General features: G+C 34.4%; 1 protein-coding gene across 3 annotated transcripts in view; it reads left to right on the top strand.

The window, feature by feature from the left end:
- Positions 1–16506, top strand: part of ZBTB41 (zinc finger and BTB domain containing 41) — a 61463-nt gene that overhangs the window by 36164 nt on the left and 8793 nt on the right. For all 3 annotated transcript variants that reach the window (XM_069074479.1, XM_069074476.1, XM_069074477.1), the window contains 5 exons: positions 3357–3486; positions 9153–9248; positions 10777–10883; positions 12230–12335; positions 15814–15902. In XM_069074479.1, coding sequence (XP_068930580.1) covers positions 3357–3486; positions 9153–9248; positions 10777–10883; positions 12230–12335; positions 15814–15902 — 528 coding nt within the window. The remainder of the gene's footprint in view (positions 1–3356; positions 3487–9152; positions 9249–10776; positions 10884–12229; positions 12336–15813; positions 15903–16506) is intronic.

The raw sequence follows: 16506 nt of genomic DNA, 5'->3' as shown, positions 1-16506 counted from the left end.
TTTCTGACTCCAGGCCTAGAACTCTTATCTACTGTGCCACCTAACTGTCCAGAAAACAGATTAAGAATTGTTGAACTACTCAAAAATTAGGCCCCAAAAATGAGCCTGGATATAATATTTTAAGAAATATGAAAACTGCTTAGACATATTAGAACAAGAGGGCAAAATGAAAATAGAAAGCATCTGCCCATCACCTCCTAAATGAAACCCCCAAATGAAAGCTTTCAAGAATGTCATAGCCCAAATCAACAGCTTCTGGGTTAAAAAAATACTGCAAGCAACCAAGAAGAAAGTTTGAGTGTTAAGGAGCTAAGAGTCAGTATCAGACAAGATTTAGGAGGTACCACAATAAAAGAGGGGAGAGTATGGACTATGATATTCCAAAAGATCAAAAATATTTAGACTTACAATCAAAAATTACTTTACTTCTTACAGGAGTCAGTAGAAACATTTAAAATAAACACAGATGATAAAGGAATCATATAAGGATGAAGTTTGGATTATATTTGCATTCTAATGGAGGGGTGTGGTGGTAAAAGTGTCCTTTCAGAATTCTAATGTCATCAGGGATCATAGAGACAGTCAAATAACACAGTGAGCCCAAGGAGTTGTTTTATTTTGATGATCTTAAAAGAAGAAAGAAAAGAGAAGGAAAAAAAAAGGATACCCCAAGAGAAGAATAGAATGGCGAAACTTTTTTTTTTAAGCAGTTGGGGTTAAGTAACTTGCTCAAGGTTACACCACCAGTTATTTTTTGTGTGGGTGCCAAGTATCTGAGGCTGGAACCAATCTCGGGTCTCCCGACACCTGGGCCGTCTCTTACTGCGGCACCTGGCTGCCCCTATGGGGAAACATTTAACATAATTGGAGATTGCAAGTAGAAATCTATGCAGAAAAGGAAAGGGTGGGGAGAATGGATGTCCCTTGAACCTCACTTTCATGTGAATTGGGTAAAGGAGTATAGAACACACATGCACACACACAGGTTGGTGAAAAAATGCATTTATTCAAAAGGGAAATAAGGAAAAAAGGAAGGGGGGGGGGCAGTAAATAAAGCACCAGCCCTGGAGTCAGGAGGACCTGAGTTCAAATCTGGCCTCAGACACTTGACACATTTGCTAGCCGTGTGACCTTGGGCAAGTCACTTAACCCCAATTGCCCTTCCCTTCCCCCTCCACAAAGCAAAAAAAAAATAAGAAAAACAAGGAAGGGGAGAGAGAAGAGGAAGAGAAAGCGTTGAATAAGCATTTACATAGTGTCTAATATGTGCCAGACACTGTGCTAAGCACTTTATAAATATCTCATTTGATCCTCACAACAGTACTGTGACACAGTTTGAAATGAGAATTAATCATAAGCAGAATAAACCATAAGCTTAAAGGGGATTGTGAAATGGATTTAGCAGTAAAGAAAGTATATTTTTTGGGGCATGACCAACAAAGGAATTTGTTTTGCTTGACTGTGCATATTTGTTACAAGAGATTTTGGGGGGTTTGTTTGTTTTTAAAGTAGCTGAGAATGACAGGGAAAATAATCAGTATTGGAGGAGATATGGGATAATTGGGAAACTGCTGCACTGTTGGTTGAGTTGTGTTCTGATCCAGCCATTCTAGAGAACAATTTATAACTATGCACAGAGGGCTATAAAACTGTGCATACCCTTTCATCCGGCTAGGTCTGAGAGAAAAAGAAAAGATCAAAATGACCTATTCTTAGAAAAAAATATTTATAGTAACTCTCTTTGTGGTCGCAAAGAATTGGAAATCAGGGGCATGTCCATCATTTGGGGAATGGCTAACAAGTTGTGCAGTACAGAATGAGGAGCAGAATGCTTTCAGAAAAACCTAGAAAAACTTACATGAACTGATACAAAGTGAAGTTAAGTAGAACCAGGAGAACATTGTACCCAGAAACAGCATCTATATAGAGTATGGTGATCAACCATGAATGACTTTGCTGTTCTCAGCAATTTACTGATCCAAGACAATTCCAAAAGACTTATGATGAAAAATGCTATCTACCTCCAGAGAAAGAACTGATAGAATCTGAATGCAGATGGAAGCATACTATTTTTCACTTTACTTTTTTGTGGGCTTTTTTTTTTTTTCTGGTCTGTGTTTTCTTTTATAACATGACTAATATGGAAATATGTTTTGTATAATTATGTGTGTATAACCTGTACCAAATTGCTTAGTGTCTCAGAGAGGAGGAAAGAAGAGAATTTGGATTTCAGAAGAATGTTAAAAATAGTTTTTACATGTAATTGGGGAAATTTTGTTTTAAAAAGCTATTAAAAGTTAAAAAAAAATAAAGTAGGTGAGAGGGGAAAAAAACGCTTAATTAAAAAGAATTAATTTTTTAAAAGTCCCTCACGACAACTTTTCATTTTTATATTTCTAGTCTTATACTTCACCATCTACCATGTATTTTATGATCCAGCAATATCTGCCCTCTTGCCATTTCTTCCACTCTGTCTCCCTCCTCTGTTATCTTTTCAATGGATGTCTCTCATACCTGCAATGCTCTTCCATCTTTTCCTCTGTGCTGTGGCTTCCCAGACTTCTTTCATGTCCCACCTTTTACAAAAACCTTTCCTGGTCTTCTTCATCATGTTCTTCCCACCTCACCCACCTCCACTTCAACTTGTGCCTTCCTTCTGAGAGGTTATCTGCCACCTAATTTGTATATATCCTGTAGGTACATAGCTTTTTGTGTATTGTCTCCCCCATTAGAATGTGGGCTCCTTGAGGATGCGGATCCTCGTATTCTTTCCTTTCTTTGTATTTAGGACTTAGCAAAATGCTTGGCACATAGTGAGCACTTAATAAATGCATTGCTAACTGACAGGTCCAGAGTCCTGTAGCATGCCATTAGATTCCTCCCTTTTACTGACATTGATACTTCTCTAGTACAGAATGCTATTTATTCTATACATTGTATACTATTCTATACATTCTATACTCTGGATGCAGTTTTTTCATGATAAGCTTCAGTTATTAGGATGTAATCTCTTCATTTTCTTTAAGTATATTCCTGGCACCCTAGCACAATGCCTTGGAATAGAGTAGCCTCATAATTATTATTGATACCTAAATACTTTCAAATCAAGTCATCTGGACATTTTTTCAACAAAAATAATTCTAACTGAAATATTTTAAAAATTGAAATTAAATTGTAAAATCTAAGACGCATGAGATTTTTCTTAAAGTTTTCTTTACTTAAAGCCAGAGCAATGACTTAAATTACCAGCATTCTTTGAAAATATTAACTTAATCTCTGTGTTAATATGAGCCTTAAAACCTTTTGTGTATTTCGTTTAACTTGAGTAAATAAATTTTCTTTCCTCTCGATTTTAGGTCCATTTCCATGTGATATCTGTGGTCGCCAGTTCAATGACACTGGAAATTTGAAACGACACATAGAATGTACTCACGGTGGAAAGAGAAAATGGACTTGTTTTATATGTGGAAAATCAGTAAGAGAAAGGTTAGTTGTTATCTAGAGACTTCATCTCAGTTTGATATTATGACACTCAGAAAAATATGGTTAATGATTACTCAAAAAATGACTATGATAAACTGGAAAACATTTGCAGGAGGTTGAGCAGAATGGTGAAGAGGCAAGATCATGCCACATGAGCATTGACTGAAGGAACTGGTATTGTTCAACCTGAAGGAGAATGGACTTATGGGGTATATTGTCTGTCAATATTGGAGGGAAACATCAGATAGAAGAGGGACTAAGCTTGTTCTGTTTATTCATAGAAGACAGAGCTAGCAGCAGCATGTGGAAATTGCAAAGGCAAATTTAGATTTGATGGAAGAAAAAAGAAGTGAACTGATGGAGCTCTGCAAAAGTAGAATTTATGGTTTTGGGAGGTGGCAGATTCCCCCTTAATGAATAAGTGAAAAAACCACATTTATTTAGTATTTACTATAAGCAAAGCACTCTGCTTTTTTCAGTGTCTTTAAGCAAAGACTAGATGAACACTTGGATATATTGTAAAAGGGGATTCTTGTTTAGGTATGGGTTGGATTAAATTTTGGAGGTCCCTTACAACTCAGATTCTATGATTAGGTCACACTGATTTATGTACTTTATGCCTGAAAATACTTTAACTTTGATAAAAGACTTTCATTCCACATTGGAACAGCTCTAATTGTTAGAAATTTTTTTCTCATTTGAGCCTGAATCCTTCCTCAGTAAGTTTAAACTCCTCAAACCTGCCCTATGAGCCAAGCAGAGCAAATGTAATCACTATTCCATATGAAAGTGCTATTTCAGGACTTTTTTTAAAAAACCATATTTTCTGTTTGTTATTAGTACCACAAGATCATAAATCTACAACAGAAAGGTACCTCAGAAGTTATCTAGTCCAGCCCCCTTATTTGACAACTGAGGAAGCTGAAGCCTAAAGAAGTTAAGAGACTTGTTCAAAGTCACAGGTAGTGTCAGAGGTGGGAATTGAACCCAGGTCCTTTAATTCCAGAGTCAGCATTCTTTCAAGTGTTCCATGGTGCCTTCTCTCTTATTTTTAGTCAATGAACACTCAAAAGAGAAAGTTAAAATAAAAATTTATTATCCTACAAGTCAGTGATAAAGTATCATAGAATGGATCCCATGTTTTACAGTTGGAAGGGAGCTTAGAGATTATTTAGTCTATTCGTCATTTTACAAAATACTAGTACTAGGTTTTGATTTGCAACTTTTCTGTAACCTGAAGTGTTACAGCTTTGTGTCTCCATTATAGTTATGCCTTCTTTAACAGCACCATCTGCTGGCACAGTTACTTTTTCAACTATTAACTCTGCTTTTCAAACATAATGAATAGGAGACAGAAATAAGAGTGATAACATAAGAATATAATTTAAGTTGTTTTTTTTCCCCACAAGTCCTCAAAAAAATTACAATTCTAGTGTAATTTCTCTTTACCTATAGATTATGTCCTATCTTAGAGAAGCTGTAAAGAATTAGCTAACTGCCTCAGTAGTTAATAGGGCTACAATATGGAGAGGTAGAAGTAGCATCTTAGAAACTCATGCCCTAGATCACAAGTGGTTTTATGAGTGGGTAGAACTTAAAATTTTGCAGCTAAATGATATGTAGAAGAAATTTCATTTATTCATTGAATACTCAGTGTGATCAATAATAAATAACACTGGTATTGTAAACTGGATCGTTTGACCCCTACACAAATATTAAGTTTTTTTTTAATTCACTGTGGTGACTGTTATTTTTATGCTATATTGAAACTTTGTTTTGATGGAATAGAAAAAGTCCTGACCAATGAAAAGACAGAGTCTGTTGATTGGCTATGGAAGACAGAAACTATAATTAAGTGGCAATAATGATAATAGGTAACATTTATATAATGCCTACTCTGTGCCAGGCCACTGTATAAGCATTTTGTACAAATATTATCTCATTTGATCCTTTGTAATAGCCCTGTGATGTAGGTGCTGTTATTATCCCCATTTTACAGATGAAGGAACTGAGGCAAACAGGTTAAGTGAATGACTCCACACCACTAATAAGGCCTTATTTGAGTTGATTCCAGGCCCAGTGCTCTCTGCACTGTAGCACCACCTAGCTGCCCAAGAGATAATAGGGTGACTATTGGTAGAGGGAGCTTCCTCAATGAAGAGTTTTCTACAATGTGAAATTGTAGGTCTGGGTAAAAAAAATTGCCAGTTAAAAATTTTAGAATTTTCAGAATAGAGAATTGCTAATAAATCAAATTATTCTGACCACATGTTCTATAAGGAAAGGAATTATTGAAGTGGATAGTGATTAGAAGAACTTATATTTGCTTATGTGTAAATTGAATTTATTGAATTATTTTATTTTATTATAATATTATTTTATATAATTATATTATATATTATAATATATTAATATAATATTATTTTAATTACGCTTAGTATTGTGCTTTCTCTCTGACCATAGTTCTTTTTTTGGCACTTTAGTGTTTGAGTACTTTTCTTTCTGCTATGTTTGACTTTACAATTTTGTTTATTTTTTCTCTCTCTCTTTTTCTGTCTCTCTCTACTCTTCCCTCTTTTTACTCCCCCTATACTCTCCCTCTGTCTTCTCTCTCCTTTCCCCTTTCCTTTGAATCTGTTATTAATCTCAATTACTGGGTTTGAATCCAAATGTCAGCAGAAGCTGGATGAATTGTTGTTTCTGTAAAAGACCAGATAGTTGCTCAGTGAATGGCTGGACCAAAATATTAATGAACTTGTTATTATGTTCCCTTAGTGATATGGTTTGGTCATTGTGCTGTTTAACATTTTTAATAATTCCTTGGATAAAGGCCTAGATAGTATGGTTATAAAATTTTGATTTCACACAAAATTCATGGGAGCATGGGATAGGATCTAGAAAGATTTTAATGGGTTAAAACAATAGACAGATTTTAATAAGATTGAATTTAATAAGGATAAATATTTGGGTGAGTGATTTTTTTTTTTAACTCATGTAGGACTTTATAAGGGTTTGGGGAGACAATCATTTGAAAAAGATCTAGGACTTTGAAGGTATTGTTGCAGCATTAGGTTACATTATGAATGATATAGTATGTAAGACAGAATACTGTAATCTGTACTGGTCAGTCTACATCTGCAGTGTATTGCCTTAAATTAAGGATACCATGTATTTGGAAAGATATCGATAAGCTAGAGTCTGATCATGATTTGAAGGGTCTCAAATGTTTATTGTGGAAAACAGTAATTATTTGGGACATTTTTGAGGTAGTGAGAGTAAGATCAGCCTTTTTGTTGATTTGAAGGGCTATCATGTTGAAAGCTTACATTTGTTCTGATGGTTTCATTACAATACATATATGGAATTAGCTGGGGGATAGATTTCACCTCAAAGTAAGGAAACATTATCAGAGCTGTCTTAAGAGTTGACTGTACTCTCTGGAGTGGATTCTCTCTCACTGAAGGTCTTTTAAGCATTGGTTGATTAACTCTTGTCAAGCATATTATGAAAGACTCTCCTATTCAAGTACAGGTTGGACTAGGTGACATCTAGAATGCTTACAACTCTGAGATTCTGTAATTGGTTCTTTGATGCTTTGGATTTCGGAAGAGCTTTCTTTAAATATTGTTATGGATAAAGAATGGTTAGGTGGTATTACTGATTGCATTAATCAGTATTTTTGTTTTGTTGTTCAGTCATTCAGTTGTGTTTGACTCTTTGTGAGCTTTTGGAGCATATTGTCCATAGGGTTTTTGTGGCAAGGATACTAGTGTGGTTTGCCATTTCCTTCAGTGGATTAAGGCAGACAAAGATTAGTTAAGTGCCTTGCTCAGGGTCACACAGCTAGTAAATGTCCTGAGACTAAATTTGAACTCAGGTCTTTCTCACTCTGGACCCAGCACTCTATCCATTGAGCCACCCACCTACCTCCTGTTAAGGAATATATTATCTGTATATACTAAAACAAACTGATCAGTACACTGTAGTTCTAGAATTTCAGACAATATTGTCAGAAAGGACCAAATATCCTGGTTCTTGTTAATTATTTCTTCTCAACACTCTGTCCCCTAACCCATTCCTCACCCTCACCCCACCAGGAATCATTTCCTCTCTATCACTTGTCATGTATGGACTGCTTATACTTTTTATGCCTTTGGAAAGAGAACAAGGCAGCAGAAGAACTTGTCTCTCTTGTTTTCTCTTGCTCACTATTGGCTTTTCTACTTTACCCATAAAGGTCTAAATCTTTGGTGTTTGAAATACAGAGCAGTTTTTAGCTGATACTAATTCCTTTAGTATCTTTACTAAGTTTAGTACTTCAAGCATGTTATATTTTGTCGGTGTTAATTTGAACTCTGTCAGGGTATATCAACCCTTTTGGATGGTTTCATTGATTACTCTGGTTGGAAAAAATCACTCAGTGACTGTTTATAACTGGTGATGATTCTCTTGCACTTGACCAAAATGCTTATTAAATGCTTTTTGATGGGGGTGGCTAGGTGGTGCAGTGAATAGAGCACTGGCCCTGGAGTCAGGAGGACATGAGTTCAAATTTGGCCTCAGACACTTAACACTTACTAGCCTTGTGACCTTGGGCAAGTCACTTAACCCCAATTGCCCTACCCTTTCCCCTCCAAAAAAGCAAAAAAAAAAAAATGCTTTTTGACTTACGTGGAAGAAAAAATAATAACGAAATATACTTTGCAATTTTAGACTCAAGTCTGCCAAAAACAATTTAATTTAATGTAATTGATAATCAGACCATTTTTGGCTTGGAGAGATGTTCAAACTAGCATACTCCCCCATGCTTTCTGACTTCCCTAACTGCCTTAAGAGAATTTAATCCTTGGGTGCAGGGATGTGCTGCAGCCAGCTCATGAAGGGTTTGCAGTGCAGATTGTTGCATATTGATTGTGAACTTTATTGTTTTGTTAATTGTCTATATTTAAGAAAGCAATGCAGCAAATGTTAATGCAGATTAAACAAAAAAGTGGGTCATGTGTTTTTATAACCTCTTGTTAAACATTGATCAGCATGTCCCTGTTCTCAGGTAGTATTTATAGGAATTTTGAATGAAGGAGAAAAGGATTACAAATATATAAAAATACAGTTTGGGCTACTGTTCTAGAGTTGTTGAGTAACTTAGTTACCACCTGATTGCTCCTGAGTTAAATCTGGAGTAGTACCTCTTCTCTTTAATCATTATCTTAATCCTTTTTTAACAAAAAAGATTGGATGAATCCTACCTATTACCAGGTCTGTACAGTGAGTGATATGCCAAGTAAGACCTGAAGAACTATTTCCGTTTGTTGGTACGTCTTCAACTCTAATCTCCTAAGTCTTACAATAGTTATTTCAGTTAATTGGATCCACAAACTGGCTACAGAAGAGGGTTGATTATTCATTTTATTACCCGCCTCATTTCATCTTGCTTTAGTACATCTTTATGCATGTAAAGATTATTTACATGTACTATAACTGCTAATATTCATCATAAATGTTATGATAGAATAGTTGGTTAATAGATTCTTCAGCTTTCTATTATAACAGACCGTAAACTGTTTACATCAAGATCCTGTTTTCTTTAAACTAAAGTCTGTAAAGCAGAGATTCTTATAAACAACATTATTAAATGGTAATAAATGATATTGCATTATTTTTTAATATAGAACTACCTTAAAAGAACATCTGAGGATTCATAGCGGAGAAAAACCACATCTGTGTAGTATTTGTGGGCAGAGTTTTCGCCATGGGAGCTCATACAGGTAAGGTAAAGCCAACTTTTAATGTATATAGCAAGATGGAATTGTTATTAATTTGTGTGTGTGTATTTCTGTGTATATATATCTTGTTACTGTGCTAACGGCAGCGAAAACCATTTCCTGAGTACTCTGTGGGACATAACTGTCCTAGTTGTGTACACAGGCTTATAAAGGTGGCTTAGTCTTCTGTCTCATAACTGCAGCTGTTGATATTATAGCTATCCTTAAATATAATTTATGAGATATTTTCACATCATTAAGAACCTACTGTGCTAGAAGTGCTGTCCTAGGTACACTATACTTAAATATATCTGTGCATATAGATACACATAGATATATATTATATATGTATACATACATCTGTGTATATATATATATATGCATAGTTAATAAAGCTTTTTCAGGTAAAGTGAACTTAATAAATCTGTGTTGGAGTTTCCATGTTCTTTTTCTCTGGTTTTTACTTAGTAAATAATATTGCATTCTAAGGAATATTCCCCATTCTCTTAATTTCAGAAAATTATGCCTTGTTTAATCATAATCCATCTGCTTTCGTAAGGCTAATCGCTTACTATATTTACAATTCATTGTATGTATGAGGGAGTTTTAGGGGAGGCGAGGGATGGTGGTAAACAGCTAGAAGAAATTTGAAAATAAATACATATCTGCTTTACTAATAAATACTGTTGTAAGAATTATAAATCAGCATTTTAAAATTGTTTCCTTTTTATCATCTCTGAATTTCATCCAGTTTAAGGAAAATAAAAATGGTGTGGTTCAGTTATTTCATCCATTCACTTTATTATTTTTTGTGCCAAAAGTAGCAAAAAACTATTTATTCTAGCAATCTGAGTTAGTGTTTCTTTTCTTCCCATAAATCACGTTTGTTTGTAATAAAGTTCCTGAGGTTTTCTGTAATCTACCCTAGCATGTGTATAAAATAAGCTATGTGAAATGTAGTAAAATATGATTTTCATAAAGATAAATACTTGGGGATGGGGAGGGATACATGCAATACTATGATGATACAAGAAATAGAAAATATCCATAAAAACTTACTTAAAAAAAAAACATTACTAGTAAAACATACAGTTGATTTTAAAGGGAAGAGGAATGATCATTTTCTATATTATCCAAAAGAAATTATAACCTCAGAATTTTTTACTTTTATCATTTGGCATGTAATATACTATGTAGCTCATATATTTACTCATTCTGACTCCTAAGCAAATCTTTTCATGGTTCAGTTCTACTTCTGGTCATACCTAGATTTGGTTGTAAGGAGTAGCCATTTTAAAAAGCTTGATGGGTAGGGTAAAGTAGCCCAGGAAAAGTAGTAGGGGAACAGGTCGGGAAAGAGATAGCAACTTTGTACCTTATTGTGTAGTAGTGGGGAGAATACCATGAATCATAGATGCAAAACTGATTATTTGTGTATATTTGAGAGAAAATTTCATATTATTCAGAGCTTATTGTTTTTTTTATTCTCACACCAATGTAAATTCATCTCAATATTCATCTTTATATTTAGGCTTCATTTGCGAGTCCATCATGATGATAAGAGATATGAGTGTGATGAATGTGGAAAAACATTTATTCGTCATGACCATCTTACAAAACACAAAAAAATACATTCAGGTAGGCAGTATCTTGTAATAATAATTTTTTAAAAACTTTATAAGACAAATGAAAGGGAAATGATATTGTGATTATGTATTCATAATGACTCATTTCAAAAATTTATATTTTAAATTTATATTAAAGCTTTCTTGAATATGGACTCTTATCTGTTTGAAATGATGTTTTAGTATTAAAAAAAAATCAGTGTTCTGGACATTGATGTTTCATGTATTCTACAGCGTTAAGTGGAATACCTGCAATTGGTGATGTCTTAGATGGAAAGGCCAAGATTGTATTTTACACTTTGATATGTTGGAGGGATAATTGAGTTCTAGGAGAAATGGGGAGGAGGGTAAGTCTTTTAAGATTTTCATGTCACAGTGAGTGTTTGAAGCCCTCTTTGTGGAAAAGGGTTCTTTTGTAGTAACCCTGATCAATTTCAGATCTTCACACTGTATTTATAATTTTCAAACTCTGGGGATTTCTCTCGTATTTTCCTCTCAGATTGATGTTCAGGAAGTGCTAAGAGAGCCAACTCTGTGTGTACAGTAATGGGAGAGAGCCAACTATGAGCACAGTAGAACAGGTGATTATTATTATTATAAACATAATGAACATGTCAAATATGCTATAATCAATAGTTATTCCGTAGAACATTTCCATGAGGTTGGTTGCTATTGTTATTATCACCACTTATCAGAGATGCTAAGGAATTGGTGATTTCTTCATGCATTTATAGTGGCAGCCCTAGGGTTTGATTTCTCAATTCTTAATGCTATCTTGTGCATTTGGGTCAGGCATGAGTTTTGAAAACCATTAGGCGTTAAAGTATTAAGAAAGCAAAGCTATCTAGAGTTCAATTTCTATTTGTATTTTGGCTCATTGGGAATGTAAGAAATCCCCAAGGGTGAAAAATCATTTTAAAATTAGAATACAAAGATCTGAAAATGTTCAGGTCCCCATTTTAAATTATATAGTTTCTTCTCATAGTGTTAATTTATATTTTCTGGTTCTGGAGAGCTTGAAAAATATTCATGGGGTGGAAAACTGAGTTTTGAAGTAATCTCAGTTATCTTGCTCCATTACTTTAAAAGGTGATATTTGAAGTCTCCAACAAGAGGCTACACCTTCTTCTCCAAGAGGGGAGAAGACTCATAACAAGGAAAATAAGCATAAACTCTTAATAGGGAGGAGTAGAAGGGAATATATCCCAGAATCAGAGGTGGCTGAAATTCTGATGCTTTATTTAATTCCTGGCATCTTTCTCATCAACATTGTGATTTTTAAAAAAGCAAACTATTTCTGAAAGAACTAAAATATTTACTGCATTCTAATTATGATTTTGTTTAACTCCTTCTTTCAAGGTGAAAAAGCTCATCAGTGTGAAGAATGTGGAAAATGTTTTGGCCGCAGGGATCACCTCACTGTTCATTATAAAAGTGTTCACCTTGGTGAGAAAGTGTGGCAAAAGTAAGTAAATATCTTCAGCTTTTCACATTGGTCACATTAGGTAAGTCATTAATTTTGGTTATTCAGTGACCAGTTATCTAGTTGAAATCTTATTCTTTCTTTTAAACCTAGATCAGGTGACACCTCTTTGATGATGTCGCCCTACTTTTTCTCTCCCTCACTGCCCTCTAGCTAAAAGTGATCCATATTTCCTCATATCTCTCATAGTACTCTTATCTTTCCTATCTGCTAGTCATTGGAATATTATAGTTATTTGTGTATGCTTCAGCTATCTTTTGAGATTGTCAGTCCCTGAAGGGCATTTTTGTTTCTCCTCTTTGTATTCCCAGAACCTAGCACAAGACCTTGTATATTCTGATAAATATTTGTTAAATTAAATTGTTTGTTCATAAAACTACTTATTAGCAACAAATTTAAAATAAGCAAACATTAAGTATCTGCTGTGTGCAAAGCACAGTATATATAAGTGCTTTAAGGGAAATAATGAAGATCAGTAGGATATGTTGAGAAGTTTACAGTCTTAATAGAAGAGAGCAAATATATATTAGTATAATATAAGCCAGAACAAAAATTTATAAGAAGTAAAAACTAAAGAAAATAAAAGGTAAGACCTGAGCAAGACAAAGGGCAATTAGCGGAGAGTTGTAATGTGGTTTGGATCTTTAATATGTGAGGAAGCATCTAACCAGTTATAGCAGTTGGAGGTGAGGGTGAGGGCATAGAGGACACAAATTGTAGGACTTAGTCACAAGTTGGAAAATAGGCCAGTTTGACTGAAGTTATTAAAACAAATGGGTAGGAAGGAAAAAGGAATCAAGGTTATGTTTTTCAATATTTTTTTCTACTTGTTTTATTTATAATTTTAACAATGTAGATAATAGCCATTATTTATATGACTCTAAGGTTTGTAAAGTGTTTACATATATAAAATCTCTCTTAATTCTCACAACTGTTAAGTAGATGTTCTTATTATTTTACAAATGAGGAAACTGAGGCTGAGAAAAGTTAAATGATTTGCCACACTGCTAGTGTCTGACACAAAATTTGAACCCAGACCTTTCTAACTCTCTTAAGTCCAGAGCTTTATTCACTATGCCATCTGGGTATTATTTTTAAAATTTCTTTTATTCATGGTCTTCCTGATCTTTTTTACTACTGAGAGTTGATTGTATTAGTTTAATTGTCTTATGTTAAGATTGGATATCCTATAAGTCTCTTTCCTGTGCTCTCTCCTGTTTTTGTTCTGTATTCTCTTCTTTGGTTATATCATTTACTACCAGATCATCCCTTTGCAAATGTTCACCACATCTTTGTGTCTAGCCCTTTCTTCTAAACTCTAGATTCTGTGATTACCAAATACCTAATGGGCATCTCCAATTTGACATCCCATAGTATAACAAACAATTATTGAACTTGTCCTTCAGAAGGCCCAGGTTTATATCCTACCTCTGATACTTGTCCACAGTCACATATGCCTCAGTTTCCTCATCATATACTTATACCTACCTTCCAGGATTGTTACGAGGCTCAAAAGAGATTTTATATTTACATTTATCTATATCTAGATGTAAGCATACATCTATATCTCTGTGTGATGCATGTATGAATATATATGTGCATGTGTATACACACACACACGCACAACTTGCAGACTTTATAAGTGCAGTGTTCCATCTTTTTGTACCATTATATTAAACTCAGCAAGTCCAAAATGGAACGCACTGTTATTTATCTTAAATTTTTATACTATTGACTTAGGTTCATTTAGTTCCCAAACTCCTTAATTTGGCTTCTTTAATATCTTCTGCATCGTTTCACTTCTCTCTGCTCCCAGGGCTGCCCTTATCACTTTTTGCCTAGACTCTTGTAAGAACTTCAGAATTGCTTTCCCAGCTTTTATGCTTTCTCTTTTCTAATCCATACCTCACACAGCTGTCAAATAGTTTTCGTCAGGTGCAGTTCTAACCGTGTCATTTCTCTGCTCTAAAGCCTTCAGGGGTTCTTCTTGCCTCTAGGATAAAACACACATTTCTCAGCCAAATCTTACTTCAGGTTCGCTTTGGGTTCTTTTCTTTACTTCCCCATCACGTATTCTGTTTTTAAGCCAAACCAGACTACCAGCTGTTCCCTGAACTCCATGTTCCTTCTGTGTCCTCTGCGTTTTAACAAGCTGTTTGTCATGAGTAGGATTCACTCTTTAAGCCTCTTTTTCAGAATCCTTTTCTTTAGGATCCAGGTCTGGTGCCATCCTTCTCTGTGAAACATCCCTCTTTCCTTATATCCCACTTCCTCAAATTACCTTGATGCCTGTGTTGGCATTCCCCAAGGAGAATAATGTAAGCACCTTGAGGAAAGGGATCTATATTTTGTCTTTGGATTTCTATTGTCTAGCCAGTCCCTTGCACACAGTTGCTTAATGTTTGTTGAATTAAGTAGAAATCTTTCTCTGGAAAAATATATCGGACATTTAAAACTTAATTTTTGAGAAGACTGTAATATAATTTAATACTGACTTTATTATGCAATTCAGATTTGACAGAAGTCAAAGAACAAATTTTGAGTTGTGATAAAATGTGCAGCTTTATTTTGAGGATGCGTTCTGATAAAATTCTTGGCTCTTTGTTTTGGAATGTATTATGAGATATGTGTATCATTTTTTCAAATGTCATATATTTGCCATAAATGTTAAGTCTGCACAAATATAGGGTATCCCAGAAACCTTAGTGCAATTTTCAGCTTTGATAACTTGAAACTGCACTAAGACTTTGGAGCGCCCTGTTTATCCATATAAATATATTAGTCATCAAAATATTTTGAAGAAGAGTGCTTACTATATTGACCTGTTAGGAAATTCCAATTGAGGATAGCCTTTTAAAGATACAGACTTTGGGTTTCTGTATAAAGAATAATTGTTGGGTTGGGAGGAGAAGTATGTATATAGGATAATGTGAACAAAAACTTAAAAGATGGGAGGAAGAAGGTCTGAATTTAGGGGGCCATAAGAATTCAGGCCTTACAAATACATTTGATATGAACCATGGTATGCCATGAGATGGAACCAGATTGCAAAAGACAGACCAATTAGTGGAGAGTTTTAAAGAAAATAATTTTATATTAGTTAGCACTTAATTCAAGGGACAATATAAAGTAGGTACATGACTTTGAAAAGTGTTAGTGCTTGAGGGGAAGAACTGTATTTCTTCCTTTTTGTATCTCCCTTCAATCTAGCAACAGTGCTTTTGCACATAGATTCTCAATTTAAGTATTTTGATGACTGTCAACCCTTCATAGTCATTTCCTAAGAGGACATACCCAGAAAATGAAGGCCTACTATAAAAGGATTTACCTTCCTCTGTACCCTTTTATTTTTTAATAATATGAACATTCAGAAGAGTGCTGCCTAAATTATATTTTTAACATGAATCTGTTGAGCTCTTATTGGGAAAAATTTTAATGTAACCTTTTTTCTACTTCTTAGATACAAAGCAACATTTCACCAGTGTGACGTTTGTAAGAAAATTTTTAAAGGCAAATCAAGTCTGGAAATGCATTTTAGAACACATTCAGGTAAAATTTAATGGGTAGGTTGTATGTATTTTAATCAAGAATGAAGTCTGATTATGTTAACCATGCTTTTCTCAGTTATATTTCCTACTCTGATTGAGATTTTTGTCTTTATAGCAATGTCATTAGCTTGAGCAGCCTGTATTATGGTCTTCTTTATTTTTTGTTGTACGTATTCAAGTTTTTCACAGTGGTATTATAAAAAGGATTTGCAAAGAGAAAATTGGTTGGGGGATTATTCTCTCTCCAATGTCCTCTGTCAGTTGCTACTTTTCTTCATTTCCAGCTATTTTTTTCAAAGTATTTTTTTTTGTGATTCTTCTTTTTAACCATTTTTAAGGGCATTCCTTAGGCCTCTGCTCGAGTCATTTGCTTCTTTTACTATATTGCTTTTTAAATAGCAGTGCAAAGTAAGTCTTATGGCTTTGCTTGTAGCCTCTTTAGAGGATGCTTTCTTGTGTACTTTGTAATACTGCTGACCAACCATGGCTTTTACTGTTGTCTTTGAGAGAATGCTGATTTCAGTTTTCAAAAATAACTTCCTAGTTTTCTGTTCCCCTTGAACTTAAGGGTGATCTTTACTTTTACATGTGACTTTTGCTAAATT

Source organism: Petaurus breviceps, unplaced genomic scaffold (genome assembly GCF_028583685.1).
Source record: "Petaurus breviceps papuanus isolate PSGF00001 unplaced genomic scaffold, PetGlider_PUasm1.0 90895, whole genome shotgun sequence".
Lineage (NCBI taxonomy): Eukaryota > Metazoa > Chordata > Mammalia > Diprotodontia > Petauridae > Petaurus > Petaurus breviceps.
The sequence above is the reverse complement of the archived record's forward strand: the minus strand, read 5'-3'. Positions and strand labels throughout refer to the sequence as shown.